Source organism: Lipotes vexillifer, unplaced genomic scaffold (genome assembly GCF_000442215.2).
Source record: "Lipotes vexillifer unplaced genomic scaffold, Lipotes_vexillifer_v1.1 scaffold799, whole genome shotgun sequence".
NCBI lineage: Eukaryota > Metazoa > Chordata > Mammalia > Artiodactyla > Lipotidae > Lipotes > Lipotes vexillifer.
Genome location: NW_006787679.1, coordinates 103,829 through 121,332, shown reverse-complemented (window position 1 = coordinate 121,332; position 17,504 = coordinate 103,829). Strand labels below are relative to the sequence as shown.

The window sequence follows — 17,504 nt, the reverse complement described above, 5'->3', positions numbered from 1 at the left end:
CCCAAAAAAAAAAAAAAAAAAAAAAAAAATAATAATAACTTTAAAATTCTTATGATGGTCTGAGCTACTTAACTAGAACCTCATCATTATGTTTACTCTTAACAAACTATATGGGATTTTTTTGTTTTTTTTAAGGCAAATAAAATGTACTCACTGTTGCAGAACGTCCTGTCCCTTCTGAATGGAGCTCTCAGCCAACGACAGGCCACTACTAAGGGAGTTATTTCAAACTAAGGTGTAAAACTCTTGCCAGTATTTCCCAAGTTTAATGGAAGTGAAAGCTATTAACACCAGAGTGTTTCTCACAAGGAGACAGATCAACTCCACTCTTTTTCTAGAGGTGTGATAGTGAAACCTACTGCGCATGATTCTAGAACAAACAGCATAGGTCCAGTAAAGTTCAGGAAATTAGGATCAGTAGGAAGGGGTAGTAAACAAATACATCAAGAGATATCACCCACCAAATGTGAAAAGAAAATAAAGTTTAAAAAACAAAGTCAAAAGGATACAATGATGTTTAAGAAATAGAATGAAAACACAGAGAGATGACTAATAAATAAGGTGACAAAAGCAAGAGTACAGAAAAACACAAATAACCACGTAAGGTTAAAAAAGAAAATGGACAACTGATGACTTGTTATGGTACGCAATCAAATATGTATCATAAATCCTCTTTTAGCCTATCACCAACAAAGTTCACAACCACTGACTTTAGAATTGGAAAGATGCATTGTAGGAGCTCCATCTGAAAGGGAATAAAGTCTATGGTGCAATAAGCAACATATTTTTCTGCCTTTTTAGGTATAGATGGAAGAGGCTCAGAAATTCACTAGAAACTAAAACAGAACTGTGTGCACTGTTGTTTTTTTTTAATTCAAGAAGGATGCCTCTTCAGATTTATAAAAATCTTTAAAACATACTGACATGAGTGCCTAGTCAAGGCACATGCCCAATATAATACTTTAACATCTTTGGGAACAAGAAATAAAACAAAACAAAAATATTCCTCAGATTCATTTATTTTACTACTTTATTTCCTGTGCAATGAGTATATTAGCAAGTCTTCTGCACACATATGTGAAGGAATGGTAAAATTCAGTGCAGTTTGAAATTACAGTTTTAAAAATCCGGGTAAGTAAAGTAAATGAAAAAATAAAATTTACACTTGAAAGAGAACAAACCTTGGGTCTATTAAATCAAAAATGTCAAAGGAAAAAATAAGTTCATCTGACAATCCTAGCCCCCTTCAGCTGTAGATCATACCCAGGATGCCTCCTAAGACTACTTTGAAGAAAAAATAAAAATTATACAACATTTAGCATAAGTCTAAAGCATCTCGGAATTTACTTCTCAATTAGCCAGCACTATAATTCAGGAGTCCATCCTTTAAGTTGCTATTAATAAAGGGGAGACTTAGAAGATAAAAGATTAACATAATAGCTACTGGTATTATTCATGTACACAAAAAAGATTTTTCAAACAGTTATGCTAACTTGATTCTTAATATTTAAATAATATAAGGCTTAAATTGTTTTATGAATTGTAATTAAAGTTAGAAACAAATAAAAAAGACAGTACATCTTAGGTAATACCCTACCATGTTATTTCACTTTGGGAGTTATTTTACCTTCAGTAAAAAGGAACATGAAATAATAACATGATGTACTTTCATTGCTCAATAAAGGAAAACTCAGATTACCCAGAAACCTTTTAAAGATATATTTATATACAGCTCCTTTGAATAGATTACAATACATTAAATTATCAGATAGCAAAATTCAAGCAGTACTTTTGTACAGGTTCTTAAAATAGCATACTATTTTCTTAGTATTAATTTAATGGTGAAATAAAATGTCTCTTGAATAATATAGGCCGGTCAAAACTAGATCTCGAGATTTTCATAATAATCTCTTAGGTTTCATAATAATCTCAAATTCACAAACAGAATTTGGGATTCAGGAGGTAGATGTCAACAGTATTTAAGTTGATATATCAATGCATATGGCATCATTTATGAATGAATCATCTCTCCCTCTATGTCAGAAGCTTTCATATCTCTAGTAAAGTCCTTCTGTATAATCCACAACCTCCCATGCGAATTGTGAAAAGCTGGGTGATAGATTAAGAAATAAATAAAGCATATCAAATACAACCAAACTTTATTAAAACAGAGCTTAAAGATGTTACATGGAATCCCCCCAATTCCATCACCTATAATGTGAAAATTATGTTCTTAAATGGGGCTGAACTAGCTGTACTAGTTTCCTTTTGATTTACTCTGTGTTTACACTGCAAAAGAAAATGAGCATTGCCTATATGGCAATCTCAGAAAGGGAAGTGTCCCAAAATATGTATAGTGGAAGAAAATGTATTTCAGTATTTCACTGACCTTACTCAAATTATGCTTTTAGTGCATAAATTTAAGTATGGTAAATTATACCCACTAATTTATTTAAGAACTTATTATCAGAAATGAAAAACCTTCTGGACTATGATCAAATAAGTGCCTGCAGTTTTTACTGGATACTAATTGGCAGAACCTCACTGTTACATAATTCTAATTTCCCTTTGAAGTTAATGATTTCTATAACAATTGTCCTCTTTTTAATATCTGTTATGATCTTTGATATAAAATACAAACTAGATATAGCCTAACTTTATTACTGTATCATTAAAATTACTAACATGACCTTATTCTAATACATTTAGGATCCATTTTAAGTCATTAATTTACATATCAAAACTCTCAATCTCCTTCCTCATTAAATAGGTTAGGGGTTTTTTGGGGGGTAATAAGTTTCTCTTTAATAGTTTTATTAGTGGTAGAATACTTTGTTTTTTTCTGAACACTATTTGAATTTGAAAAGGTAATTTTCAAATGTGCTTCCCAGGATGTCATTATAAAATAAATTTTGCACCAAGTTACTTCAAAAGTAAAACTTGAAACTGATTGTTCTTTTTTTAAAGTATGCTCAAACTGAAAAAAAATACATTATAATTATTTTTAAAAGAAACCCAAACCCATCTAAAAAGAAATTTACTTTTTAAATGAAGTAGATAAACAGATAGGAAATTTTAAATAGATAAAATTCATTAAATGACACTTTCTTCTTCTGTAATAATTTTATCTTCAAATAAGGTGAAATAAAATAAAGACCTAAACATTATTTAAATTAAAAATCAGTAAACAAAATTTTTCCCACTTATATCTTGTTTTAAAGCTTCAAGAGGTAAGAATGAACACTCCCATGAGATATTTAAGTTTGTTTCACATAATTGGAAATATAACTTTCTTCTAACTTTGTGGGCAGGACTTTTGTGTGTTTTGAGTATTAACATATATTCCTCACCCAGAACAATGCCTAGCACCTAACATACATACAATGAATATTTGTTGAATAAATAGATATGCTACAGAAAAACATTTAAGGTAGGTTAAAAGACAATAACAATCCTTCCAGAATTACTGCCCAAGATGATGTGTATGCTAAGGTCTTAGAACTAACCATTATCAATAGAATCATAATTTTTCTAGTTGGAACATTAACTGAACCAAGATCATTTCCTGATACTATGAACCTTTAAAAAGAAAGTTTAGAAATCAGCATGTTCTAAAACATTTCTTGGGATATATAAGTCTCAGTGGCATAAAAGTCATAAATATTCTGGGAAATCAGGACTTGACACTGTCCTTCCAGATTTAGAAATGTGATTCAGAAGCAACAACACTCTAAAAACACAAAAGATCTGTCTGAGCAGCAACGCCAGGGTATTTTACAGTAATTCCAAATTGCCTGTGGCATCTTTCTACTGGTTTCCTGATATTAGTTTTAGAGTTAAAAAGAATACATTTGAAAAGCGCCTGCAGGAAACACAAATAGGTTTCCTTTGCCCCTAATGTTTTCTCATACAGTGGTCAGAAATATAAAATAATATTATGGTTTTCTCCCTACATAGTTTTACAAATAATATGAGATTCCAAAATGCTTCATTTACTTTGGTAAAATAAGGAAAATCCTGCAATATACAAAGAACATTAAAAAAAAAAAAAGAGGATTTATCCAGTTAAGAATGAGCTGTGGGCTTCCCTGGTGGCGCAGTGGTTGAGAGTCCTCCTGCCGATGCAGGGGACACGGGTTCGTGCCCCGGTCTGGGAAGATCCCACATGCTGCGGAGCGGCTGGGCCCGTGAGCCATGGCCGCTGAGCCTGCGCATCCGGAGCCTGTGCTCCGCAACGGGAGAGGCCACAACAGTGAGAGGTCCGCGTACCGCAAAAAAAAAAAAAAAAAAAAGAATGAGCTGTGAATCTCACATTAATATATGATAGAGAGTTTACTATAATAAAGACACTAAAATTACGACAGAATATTTTACCATAGTTAAAAGATCCAGGTTTAATCTAGCTCGAAGAAAAAATTCAAGTATGACATAACATAACAAAAAGTTCAGTAGATCATTTTGGAGGAAATAAAGTATTTAATCATAATCAGAACATATATTTTTACCATCTAAAATATCATCACTGAGTATGTTCTGGAAGTAAAAAGGTACATCCAGATAGAAGGGGAAAATAGAAATTTGTCTACAGACTGATTTAAGGCAATTAGTTCTTAAACTTCATGAGAAAAATATTAACAGATTTAAACTATTAACTTGATTTTTATTCTAATTTTCCATATAAGAAACTATTAACTTAGTCATTGAATCTCATTTCATGCTTTTTATTTAATAATTTATCCTTACACCTTTAAGAAACAATACAGACAACTTATTTCTATAAAGATTTTTGGTTTATATGCAGGCTTCTTGGTTATGTTTCCTGCAAACTATTAAAAAAATTTCAATGAATGATCATTGCTACATTTAGGAAAAAAAGAGGTTTTCCATAATCTTGTGCCAATAACAAAAATAAACCTTAATAAAATATACAAAATCATTTCATAATTAAAAACAGTAATGTACATATGTAGTGCAAGAGTTGAAAGAAATTAAAAATTACACAGTCCATAGTGTGAGTGAATAATTGTGCTAAGGCTTCTAACACCTCGCTATACCTTTTTGCAGCTCTTTAATTTTTCTAGTATGACTTATCAATTAGAGTTACCTTCTTATTGGTATAGTGAATGTTTTGCTTGGATTAACTTAAAACTTGTTACAATTCCCAAGTTACAAAAAGAAAAAGTGCTCATAGACCCCAACACCAGCACTCTCAGAGGATTAGAGAACTCTACACTAATTCTATGTTAAATGTACTGACAGCCACACAGATCGTTTTTCTTCAGAGGCTTTTTATGTATATGCGCACATATGTATTTTTTTTTTTTAATGGAGATGCGTGGGCTTCCCTGGTGGTGCAGTGGTTGAGAGTCCGCCTGCCGATGCGGGGTACGTGGGATCGTGCCCCAGTCCGAGACAATCCCACATGCCGCAGAGCGGCTGGGCCCGTGAGCCATGGCCGCTGAGCCCGTGCGTCCGGAGCACGTCCGGAGCCTGTGCTCCGCAACGGGAGAGGCCACAACGGTGAGAGGGCCGCGGGCCGCAAAAAAAAAAAAAAAAAAAAAAAGGAGATGGGTTAAGATACGTTAGGCTGGTGGCTTCTATTTATCAAGAAGGAGCTGCTTCTACAATTAAGTCGATTATTCACACAGATAAGGAAGAAAGGATGATCTTATCCTCAATAACACTGTTCATAATCCAAAAATATTTGCTGTATTAATTTATGCAAAATCATAAAACATCAACAATCACTTGGTTACTTGTAAATAGGAGAAAAGAAATACCAGAATCTCCAAAAGATTTAGTAATACTATCCTGCTTCTACCTGAAAAATATTTCACGTATCTTATGAAAGATTTTTAAGTTGACTGCAGAAAAAGTGAAGAGGTTAAAAAAAAAAATAGCACAATAAAGCCTAGAAGAGTATTCACAAGTAGGCAGGGAGAATATGAAAGTATTGCTGTGGTTCAGAATCACCACATGGGCTGTCACGTGATAAATTTATTGTCCAGCTAAGTTTACAAAGACCTAAAATCAATAGTAAAGCAATGAGGACTATTAAGGGGAAAAAAGGAAAAGTCACTGACTGTAGAAAGAAAATGATCACTTCAGTACCAAACACCTCTGAATGGAAAAGCTACAGTGAGGAATGAGAAATGTGCTCATAAGTTATGTCCACTCTGGAACAGAAAGAGGAAGTAGAGAAGGAACAAAGTAAAGAAACTTAAATTTTTCTTTAGGGAGAAAAGAATAAAATTAATCTTTTATTAAATCTCCCAAAAAAACACTAAATGTAAAAATTTTATTTTGACTCTGACTGTAATGGCCAAAAACACTGGGATCACATGATGAATAGCAAACTAGGGTTCAACTTCTACAAATAAAGACTCAATAAATAATTTTACCATCAAAACTACATTAAGATGTATTAATGAAAAAGAGAATAAATGAAAAGAGAATAAAAATAGCCATCACATGGGAATCAAAAGGGCAAAAGATATAGTTACATCAAGTTTCTCTAAGAAAAGATATAAATTAGACATTGATGGTATTTCAGTCTTTTAGGGAAAAAGCAGCTAAACTTTAGAGGATGAGAGTGAAGGAAAGGATCTCTTAAACGTATGAATGTTGTACTGTAAAATATGAAACAATAAGCTACCTAGAAAATAATCATTTTTCTAGAATAAAAAGGTAAAGAATAAAGATCTATGGACCCAAATATGACTGCTGCTACTAGGCTTTTTGTTGTTGTTTTATTTATCTTTTTTGGGGAGGCGAGAGGGAGCAGTGACACAGAGGTCATGACAGAAAAATCTAGAAAGACCAAAGCTAAACTAAACTAAAAGCAGCTCATGAGAATGTATGCTTCAATGATGAAGGCTACTGTCTAGATGATATAGCTTTCTAGTATATTTTTACATTTTAGGGAAACAGCAACAAATTAGGCTTCTAGTGATAAGTTTATTAACAGGTATCCACAAATTACAGAAAGGAAATAAATTTAAAAAAAAATTTATGAAACAAATTCTAATATGCCTTGTCCTCCTGTTTTTGCCTAAATGTAGCTGAGAATCTATCTATGTAAAGTCACATAAGTCCTGTATAAAATGGACTCCATGAGGCCAATACAGTCTAAATTACATCAACAAAATCATCACAGCTTTGACATAACATTTGGCAACAAAATTAATCAAATAATTATTAAACAAAGATATTTAAATTTAATCTGCACATATACATATATAAATATACGTGTAGTAAATGGAGTATGAGTTCATATATAATTTAAAGTGTTTTTCTTAATGTTACATGTAACTAAAATAATAAAGAATATACATGTATCCAACAGAGACTTAAATTTGACAACTGCTGGACATAATTTAGTCAAATTTAAAGTAACAAATTTGGAAAGAACAAAATATGCATAAGAACCCATAAAAACATATACACATTTTTGGCCAACATATAAATAAGGGCACCTATTTCCAAAGCATAATATAACAAAGCATTATACAAGAGAAGCAATTGCAATGCATTCATTTTTACTGTATTTCAGTGTAATTATTAAATTAAAATCTTACTTTAGGAGTAGTCAGTTTTAAGCAAATTCAAAATATTTTTCCACTGGCAAATTTTGTATTACTATGACTAAGCTTTTAGAGCTATGTATTTCCTTCAAAACAGCTTATGCCTTTGTACAGAATTTGGATCACGTACCCATGCCTCTGTCTGAATGGGCCTGATGTTGCTTAGTAGCACCTCTTCATAGTTTCCATAATCAATGAATTTAACAACTGCTGTCATACCTGAAGAATGAAGAGCTTCAACTTCTGCTCGGTAAAACTGAGGAGACAAAAAGGAGTTTTAAATATGACGATCAATATTGTCTACAAAGGGTGATACATGATGGAAATGTAAATACTCAAAATGTTAAAATATTTGTATTTTTTGAAAGCTCATTTTTAAAATCAATTTTTATTGAGACATAATTGACATATATCATTGTATTAGTTTTAAGTGGACAACATAATGATCTGATATATGTATATATTGTGAAATGATTACCACAATCAGTCTAGTTAGCATCCATCACCACACATAGTTACATTTTTTTTCTTATGATGAGAACTTTTAAGATTTACTCTCTTAGCAACTTTAAAATATACAATATTTTAAAGAAAATAATTTTTAAGAGAATATTTTTAAGAAAGAAAGCTTACCTTTGGATAATCATAAATTGGCTAAGAAAAAGAGAAATTCTCTCAGCCATGTGAGTTCTGACATACTTACACTGAGCAGTAGTAAGACTGCAGAACTAAGAGGGTCAATAGAGAAGAACATTCACATGCTAATGGGTGTAAAAAGAACTAGTGTTATGTTTTGCTGTTAGCCATTGAAGCCCTTTGACTAACACTGGTAATATGATTCTTATGTACTAATCAGAATATTTAAGTATGGAGCAATGTATTTAAAAAACAGAAATATGTGACAAAAAAAAAAAACAAAACAAAGAAAAAGGCTCATTGTTGCAGTCATACAGGCAGCTGTGGTGAAGGAGGGTTTTCAGGTAAAAAGTAAGCACATTACTTATATCTAGGATTTATAGGATTTGAGACATTGTAAGACCGGACACTTTTATTTCATCTGTTTACCCAGTGTTCCTTGGCTCTTGGAACCAACACACATTAACAAACTCACTAGGAACTGAATTTACGTAACAACTACAATTTTTAAATTTTCTGTTGAGGTAACTGGGAGTAGGTCAACTGATTGGAGTATTCCCTCCACTATAGGTCAACCCATTCAGGACTCAAATTATACGTCTGAACGTTGCTTAGTGAATATGATATGGAAACGAAAAACTCATAAAACTCTTATTTACTCTTAAGAAATGTTTTCTTCAAACTAGGGCAGTTGGATGCTCTAATGTAACACTTGAACTGTAACTCTTAATATAACAGGACCCTATAGGACCTTCCCAGGACAAACACCCCTCTCCCTCCATGTCCTCCACCTGCCTCTTGTCTGTAGAAAAACTTTAGCCAAAGAATAAATTTAATCAGAGAAGTGAGAAAATGCAGAAACAAAGGAAAACAGTCAAGCAAGACAAAAAAAATAATATTGATAGTTTAGCCATTAAGCAAAGTCAAGAACCTTTAGTTTCTCCTCCAAGGCTATAGATAAATATTCTGAGCTGTATCCTTTGAGCTATTTTGCAGATACTGAAACCCCCACCAGGTAGAAAAAGTTAACCACGGGCTTCCCTGGTGACGCAGTGGTTGAGAGTCCGCCTGCCGATGCAGGGGACACGGGTTCGTGCCCCGGTCCGGGAAGATCCCCCATGCCGCGGAGCGGCTGGGCCCGTGAACCATGGCCGCTGAGCCTGCGCGTCCGGAGCCTGTGCTCCGCAACGGGAGAGGTCACAACAGTGAGAGGCCCGCGTACCGCAAAGAAAAAAAAAGAAAAAGAAAAAGTTAACCACATGATGACTGTAGCCATGACATAAGCTGTTCCATCTTACACAATTCCAAGAACTGGTCTCAAGAAAATGTGAACACACTGACGCTGAAGTTGAAGATTACTTGTACTTAAAACAATCATATGATGCTGATCAGATCACTGCATGACCAATTTCGAGATGATTGCTGGAGCTGACTACTGTTCTGCATGTAGCTCCCCTCCACCAACCCCTCCCTCCACCTCTACATCCCTGAAAGTCCACTTTAAAAGCTCTTGCCCCCGATCAGCAATGGGGAGTTAGTTTTTTGGGACACGAGTCCATCTTCTTCCCAGGACTGCCAGCTTCCTCAATAAAGCCATCTTTCCTTTTACTCAACACTTGTCTCTTGAGATTTGGCTTTCAAGCTATGAACAGAAAAGCCTGAGTTCAGTAACATTAATAGGCTCACCAGAATCAAAAAATACTAAACACAACAAAAATTCTTATTCTCAATCTTCTAAAATAGCAGTTACTCTGGGTATACCAGGAAAGAACCTGCTTTCACTGATTTTTTTTTTTAAATAAGTGATGCTTTTTTTTTTTAAAGTCTTTATTGAATTTGTTACAATATTGCTTCTGTTTTATATTTTTTGGTTTTATGGCCCCAAGGCATGTGGGATCTTAGCTCCCCGACCAAGGATCAAACCCACACCCCTTGCATTTGAAGGCAAAGTCTTAACCACTGGACCACCAGGGAAGTCCCTGTTTTCACTGATTAACTAGTATACTTCATACTACAAAAGTTATTAAGTTAATCCATCGTATTTTCCTTTCCAGATCTGGATGCTAGGAAATTTAGAGATACCATGCTAGAATTTTCCTTATCTTAGAGTTCTTAATATAGATTCACATCTCTCCCTTCCTCCTTTATTTCTTAGCCTTATACTTCTGTGTTCTGTAAATTGCTGTATTTCTGGACCCATGCTTCAGTTGTAAGCTTCTTAGATAATTAATGTCAGTACAGGTAAGTTCAGCAATGACAGCCAGTCATAATACATCCTAGGAAAACAAATAACTTGACATCCTTTCAGGAACTACACGTGAAAAATGAATTCTATATAATGCGGAAAGTACTGCAATAAAGGTGTAGTGATATGGCACTTAATAAAGCTGAGGAGTTCAGGAAAAGCTTCCTGGGGCAGATGACAATGGATATGGTCTTCAAGGATGAAGAGTATTTAGCCAAGTTAAGAACTGAGGAGGGTGCTCCAGGGAAAGTTACAGAGACATAAAACATGAAGAAAAGTATAGGAAACAACAAGCAGTTTTAAATTAACTATGGTATGATGTAAGAAGGGTCAACCAACAGGACAAGAAGGTAATGACCAGCTGATAGAGGCTCTATATGCATGCTAAAGACTACAAGTGAAAGATTTTAACTAGGAAGAATGACATGCTCTAAGACCAAGATCACAGTGTTGGCAGTTTCAGTGACAAGTTTAAGAGGAATAAGATTTAAGGCAAGGAGACCAATTTGGAGGCTGTTACAATATCCCAGTTGAAAGAGCTGAAACAGCTGAACTAGTTATGGCAGACATACAGGGAGAGAAAGCATTGTCCCAAATGCTCAAATCCTTCTATGGAAGTAAAGCTTGAGAGAAGGCAAGATATCATGAGGAATATTTTAAATGATACTAACTGATTATTTCCAGAACATCATTACAATGCAATTAAGATTATGCTTTCTTAATGACAGTTATAGGCAATGCTTTTCTTAAATCTTTACCTTAGTCTCTGGCTAGAAAATTGGAAAGTTGGCTATTCTTGAAAAAACACTTAAAAGTTATCTCTTAAATTAGGTGGTTTCAGAACATAACTAATGCCATCTCTTTCAGAGAGTGAATATTTATCTTATTTGCTTAAAGGTGCATCTATACAGAGCCTACAGTCCTTCACTCTAAACTGAATGTATACATCCACATAAATTCAAAGTAGTCATCTTAGACGATCATCCAATTATTCTAAGAATACTCTAAAAGCTCAAAACATTTTGGGAAATATTAGGCACTATCTTTCAGAAGCTATATGACATTAGTTTGAATATACTCAGTAGAGGCAATAGATGAATTCAGTATCATTGATTTTCTGAGAAAATTACAATTGAAAGTAAAGCTTTAATAACAATCTCATCAGGTATTTGAAGGCATTTGGGTAATAGCACAGACAAAACTATCTGATATATCCCAAGCACCTAACGCTTAGCAGCGACTCAATTATGGTCTGTTGAATACTCAATATTTGTTGAAGAACTTGTCTAAGTGTAATATCTGAATATCTTAGGTCTGTTATTCTCTGCTGCTTTATTTGTTTCTGGTCTTTCATATTCTCTCTCTCTCTCTCTTTGTATTTTTAACCATGCCTCATAATTTTTTATAGGATGCCAGACATTGTAGATGAAATACTATGAAGAGGATCTGTATAGAAAATGTTACTTTTCCCCAAAAGAGGATTATATTTTGGAGGGCAGGCAGACAGAGTACAAGGAGATATCCTTAATCATGTAAAGGGTTGATTTTAGGCATTGTACTGGCTTGTATGTATTTTGCACTTACTACTAGGGCACAATCCTTATGGGATTTCAATGGAAAGCCTGAGTCTTTTACCAAGCCTTTCAAACATTATTAATGATTAATTATTAATCATTTACTTCCTCTGCTCATCAAGGTCACCATCAACTCCACACTGTCCAATGCAAACTAACATTTCCATCCTCATCTTAACCTTTCACAGAAGCATCTGACAGAAGTGAACCCTCCCTCTAAGGTAGACAGTGTTAGTTCTATAAACTAACACTGATTTCCAACTACTTGCCTCTACCATAATAGAGAAACAGTTAAGCATAAGTAACCCCTCACTAGCCAAATCAAACAGTTGTTGTATTTTGGAAAGTGAGTGGTCTCAGCTGCAAGAGTAAGAGTCTAGATAGTGAAGAACGCCTGTACTTGCTTTCCAAGTCTCCCTAATAGCCAAGGAGAAGCCATGTGAAACAGTTCCAACCAATGAAATTGTCTGTTGGTATTTCTGGGAAGGCTTTTGCTTTTCTTGAAAAAGAGAAAAGACACAGCTAGTGCTGTCTCCTCCTCTGCTTTTAGCCTTGAATAAAAATTTGACGGTAGAGATGCTGCTTCTAGACAAATGTTATCTCACATTCATACCAAAACCTTAAAAGACTGTGCCATCTAGTTGTACCTGGACCCCTCCTTGCTGCTATCATTAGATAACACCTCCTGATCCCAAGCCCTACAGCATCTTTTAAAAGATCCAACCACACTTCCAAGCCTGAATTTCAGTTCCTTGAAATTTTCAGTTAACTTTACTTCCACCACTCCTTTTAGCCACACACAGGCAGACCCTTATCAACTGAAACTATTCTACATATGAAATATTTATTTCAAATATTTTTTGACTTGATCCTCACATCCACTTAGGTCCCTCACACTATAACTCACCTCTGTTTTTATTACCTTGCTAATATCTCCAGTCCCCTAACTACTCTACTTTTTTCCTGTGTAAGTGCCCCCTTGAGAATGAACTAGTTAACAAAGTCAACAAATAATTATGAAATCCCTACACTATGAGAGGAACAGGGCAATAGAGGAAAAAACTAGAGATACATGGTCCTGCCTTCAAGGAACTTAAAAAAATCATGGTAGGGGAAAGAGTTATCAATGCAGGAACCCAAACCAAAAATACTTACAAACTGTAATAAGTTTTATAAAGTGAACAAGGCACTGATTGAGAAAGACAATAATGTAGAAGGGATGAGGGGGCAGAAAAGAAGGGCTTCTTCTAGAAAGTATCTCAGCCAAGTCCTCAAGGATCAGAAGAGTAGTTGGTGGAAGAGCATGTTGGGCAGAAGGGGAAACACGTACAAAGGCCCTTCTCTCTGAGGGTCCCTCTGTCCTCTTCCCCTTCCTGTTTGCACTGTGTTGGTCTTCTCCCTCTCAGCCAGGCTCTTTTATCTGATGCACTGTATTCCTTCTCAACCTCATCTTCTTTCTTTCTTTTTTTTTTTCACGATTTCCGTCTTTCCCTTTTAGCCAGAATATAATGTAGAACTGAAGATTGTTTAAATGATTTGTTTCTTAAATTATTTATTATTAGCTAAATAATTAACCTTCCTGCTCTTATTTTTTTAAAGTAGGCTGACTGTGTACTTATCTTTAAATTAAATGAAATCTGCAGAATTTGTGTGTCATTCAACTGATTTTCTCCCTTGTGAATCAGTATAATTTTACTAGAAAGAAAATATTAATAGTTCAGTTGATGATAACTGAAGTAACTCATCAACTTCACTTAATCACTTTTACAATACTTTTCTGATATACAGGTGAAAATCAAACCTAACATAACCAAATCCTATGGGACTCCTAAGCATCCATAAAAAATATTAAATATTTTGTTTTCCCTTTGATAAGTTATATATGTATACATCTATTCAAGGACTTTACAAACTAGTACAATCATAGAACACAACTCAGTCAGAAAGTAATGGCTTTCTGTGGTCTCACTAGACTGTTACATTCAGTACTATTAGTATTTAATAACTTTATAACATGCATACCTTGTTGTCTTCCCAATAAAGTGCTAAACATTCATCTCCAGGTTTCCACAGTTTTGCATACTCCATAGGAATAGATGATTCTAGTACTTTTTCTGGTTTAATTGGCCCAGATCTTCTTTTGGGCCCACTATTGTAAAATATCTTATCATCATAGGGTGTAGCTGTGATGGGTCCTGCTGGCTTAATAGGTCCTACTCGCCTTGCCTTCAGTGGCATTTCTGTCTCTCCATTTGGAATACCAATGAAACTATTTGTTCGGACAGGATTCTGGTAATCAGCATTTACATTAAAATATTTTTCAATTTTTACACCACTAAAAGCTTCATTATTTATTGTTCGTGGTTTCCTATCATAAAAATGATCAGGATTTGCTGTTTGGCTTTCTCTTTTCCCACGTTTTTGATTATTATAATCTATGGATTCTTGAGGAAGTGGATTTTCTTTTGCCTCTGCATAGGATGGAACTTTTCCTGATTTGCTTTGCATAGAGTTATCCCTTTTTTTAAATGCAGCATCATTGTGCTGGGAACTTAAAGGGTATGAAGTATCTTTAGTTCTATCATATCTAGAATATGGTCTATCACACTTGATTCTCTCTTCAGCCCACACTTCAGATCCTGAAGAAGTACTTGGTCTTTCAGAACCTCTGTTTCTAGGTAATCCACTGCCTTCTAAAATTGACTTTGAATTTTGGATGTCTCTTTGAAAACGAGGAGGTTTTTCATTTCTTGGCTGTCTGGTATCATTTCGAGGAAGATATCTTGGTTGATTATTATCTTTTACTCCATTTTGCTCAGTATTTGACAATCTGTGTTGTCCTTGATGAAGCTGCTGTGGCTGTGATTTAGGTTCTGAAAAGTAAAAGTATATCATATGCATATTAAAATGAAGACTCTGTATTAATACTTAATTATCAAACTACCATTTTAACATCTTCCACTATCTTCCCACCTCATTATCTTAATCCCTCTTTACTTTGTTAGAGTCCTGTATTTCTAATGTACAGTTTGCCTGGTTAGCCACATTAGTGAAGTAAAGCAATGATATGAACCATGAATAAATGGTGGATAATTCAAAAACAAGTTGTCTTTGTCACTGAATGTTTGCACCGTTATAACATAGCCAATCTATATATGCTATTCTGGTAATTCATTCCCCAAGACAGTAATGAAATAGAACTGCAACCTGATAACACAGAAGCTGCTATAAAACTGTACAAGTACAACCCTTGCTCAACTCCTTTCTGAATCCCAGTCGCATTTAAAATGTATAACTTAGGGAGGGTGGGAGGGAGGGAGACAAAGAGGGAAGAGATATGGGAACATATATATATGTATAACTGACTCACTCTGTTATAAAGCAGAAACTAACACACCATTGTAAAGCAATTATACCCCAATAAAGATGTTAAAAAAAAAATAAAAATAAAAAATAAAATGTATAACTATCATTGTCAGTCAAGTTCTAGTCTTTGCAAAAAAAAATATTTCTCAAATCTTTCTGGATCTGGAATTGCCAAGTGTTTGGATTACAATTAGATATTTACTATAGACCTATCAAAGTAATTAAGAACAGGTACTACTTGGAAATACAGAAAAAAGTGTCAAAAATATGATTAAGCAAAACAGTGCAGATAACGTCCAACTAGAAATCAAAATCAGTAACATGGTAAATATATACTCATAATCTGATGGTTATATTTCACATAATGATTTTTATTCTACTTCAGTTTGTACTGTGTCACTTACTCTTTCTTCCTCCATTGTTTCACATAGCATGTCTATAACACTATTACCAATCATATTGACTGGTCTTTGGTGCACACATCTTGTTTCTCTTGTCATACACTATAATCAATATGCAGATCAGGATTATTCTTACATTTCCCCACGGTCACAATACTTCTTAACAGGGGCACTACTGACATTCTGGGTGAGAATGTTTCCTGTATTTGCAAGAAAATTAACTTCTTTGACCTTCAGATACTAAATCCTAAAGCATTCTTCTCCCTCAGCATTCCTAGTCACTGTGACTACTCAAACTGTCTCCATACATTTCCAAACACCCACTGGAGGAAAAAAGGTACCAGATAAAATGTTTAGATGAATAGGAATCAAGAGAAGACCTTTAAAAGTTCTTGAATGACAAAGCAAGTCAAGACTAAAGATCAAGGCTCAAAATGAAAAGAAACTTCTCAATGGAACCACTGGAAGCTAGAAAGCAATCTAACAGACTTTAAATGTCTTTGAAATTAAAGGAAAATTATTTTCTAAGTACAATTCTATATTCAGTCAAACCACCTATTAATTGTGACAAAGAATAAAAATTTTTCAAATATGCAAGATCTCAAATAATAGCCAAGACCACCTACAGAGACATTTTTACAAAATCACTTTTTCCCAAGATAGGCTTTATAAATATAACACAAATATCTTATTTTTAAATCACTGTAGTCAATATTAATTTTTTCTTTAGAGAGAAGAAAAATGGACACAAATGAGCATTTTCAGCAGAAAGCATGTTTTGGCATTTGTTCCAGTCATTATTAGAGAATAAAGGCAGCAGCCGTCTCTTGCTGACAATCTGCTATGTATTAGGTATCCCACACTAGCACTTTATACACATTATCAATAGTTCCCACAGTAGTCGTAACATACAGGTGTTGTGGGGTTTATTTAATAGAGAGAGGTAAAGTCCTTTATATATTGAATTGAATAAATTTTTCAGCTTCCAAAATAAATCAAATATGAAGGTATTTTATTTCCTAACAACAAGGTTTGAATAGATATTCGGGGAGTAAGCTTTTTAGATCTGTTTAGGGATCAATTTTTCAAAATTATTCCATTTAGGGACACCAAAATCTATGATGATCAGGAAATACAAATAACTTAAGTCATCATGAGAGTAACTGAGTATCCTGGACTACAAATGGCAGTTGAATAACCATATATACGGAATGAAGGCTTCAATTAGGCTTGGTAGGTGTGGGAGAATTTGATTTCAGTTCTTCTAAAAGAAGAAAAAAGGTAAAGATTTCCTAATCTATTTTAACTGAAGATGTACATTAGATTACAGAATAAAACAATTAATTTTACTACTAAAGAATATACTTCATTTGCATTATTATGCTGAGGCAATACAGTAAGGGAAGAATCTATAAAGGAAACTGCTTTTTAAATAAGAACGCCTTAAAAAAAATAAACTCAATGAGGCAGAAGATAAAATTGTGCTTTTAAAAGAACATAGTTTTCGGGCTTCCCTGGTGGCGCAGTGGTTGAGAGTCCGCCTGCCGATACAGGGGACACGGGTTCATGCCCTGGTCCAGGAAGATCCCACATGCTGCGGAGCGGCTGGGCCCGTGAGCCATGGCCGCTGAGCCTGTGTGTCCGGAGGCTGTGCTCCGCAACGGGAGAGGCCACGACAGTGAGAGGCCCGCGTACCGCA

The 17,504-nt window shown here is 34.4% G+C and overlaps 1 protein-coding gene across 2 annotated transcripts in view; it reads right to left on the bottom strand.

Annotated features, from left to right (window-relative positions):
- TDRD3 (tudor domain containing 3) overlaps nucleotides 1–17,504 on the bottom strand; it is a 113,284-nt gene that overhangs the window by 28,019 nt on the left and 67,761 nt on the right. For both annotated transcript variants that reach the window (XM_007460476.1, XM_007460477.1), the window contains 2 exons: nucleotides 14,061–14,911; nucleotides 7,714–7,839 (listed from right to left, as the gene is read on the bottom strand). In XM_007460476.1, the coding sequence (XP_007460538.1) occupies nucleotides 7,714–7,839; nucleotides 14,061–14,911 (977 nt within the window). The remainder of the gene's footprint in view (nucleotides 1–7,713; nucleotides 7,840–14,060; nucleotides 14,912–17,504) is intronic.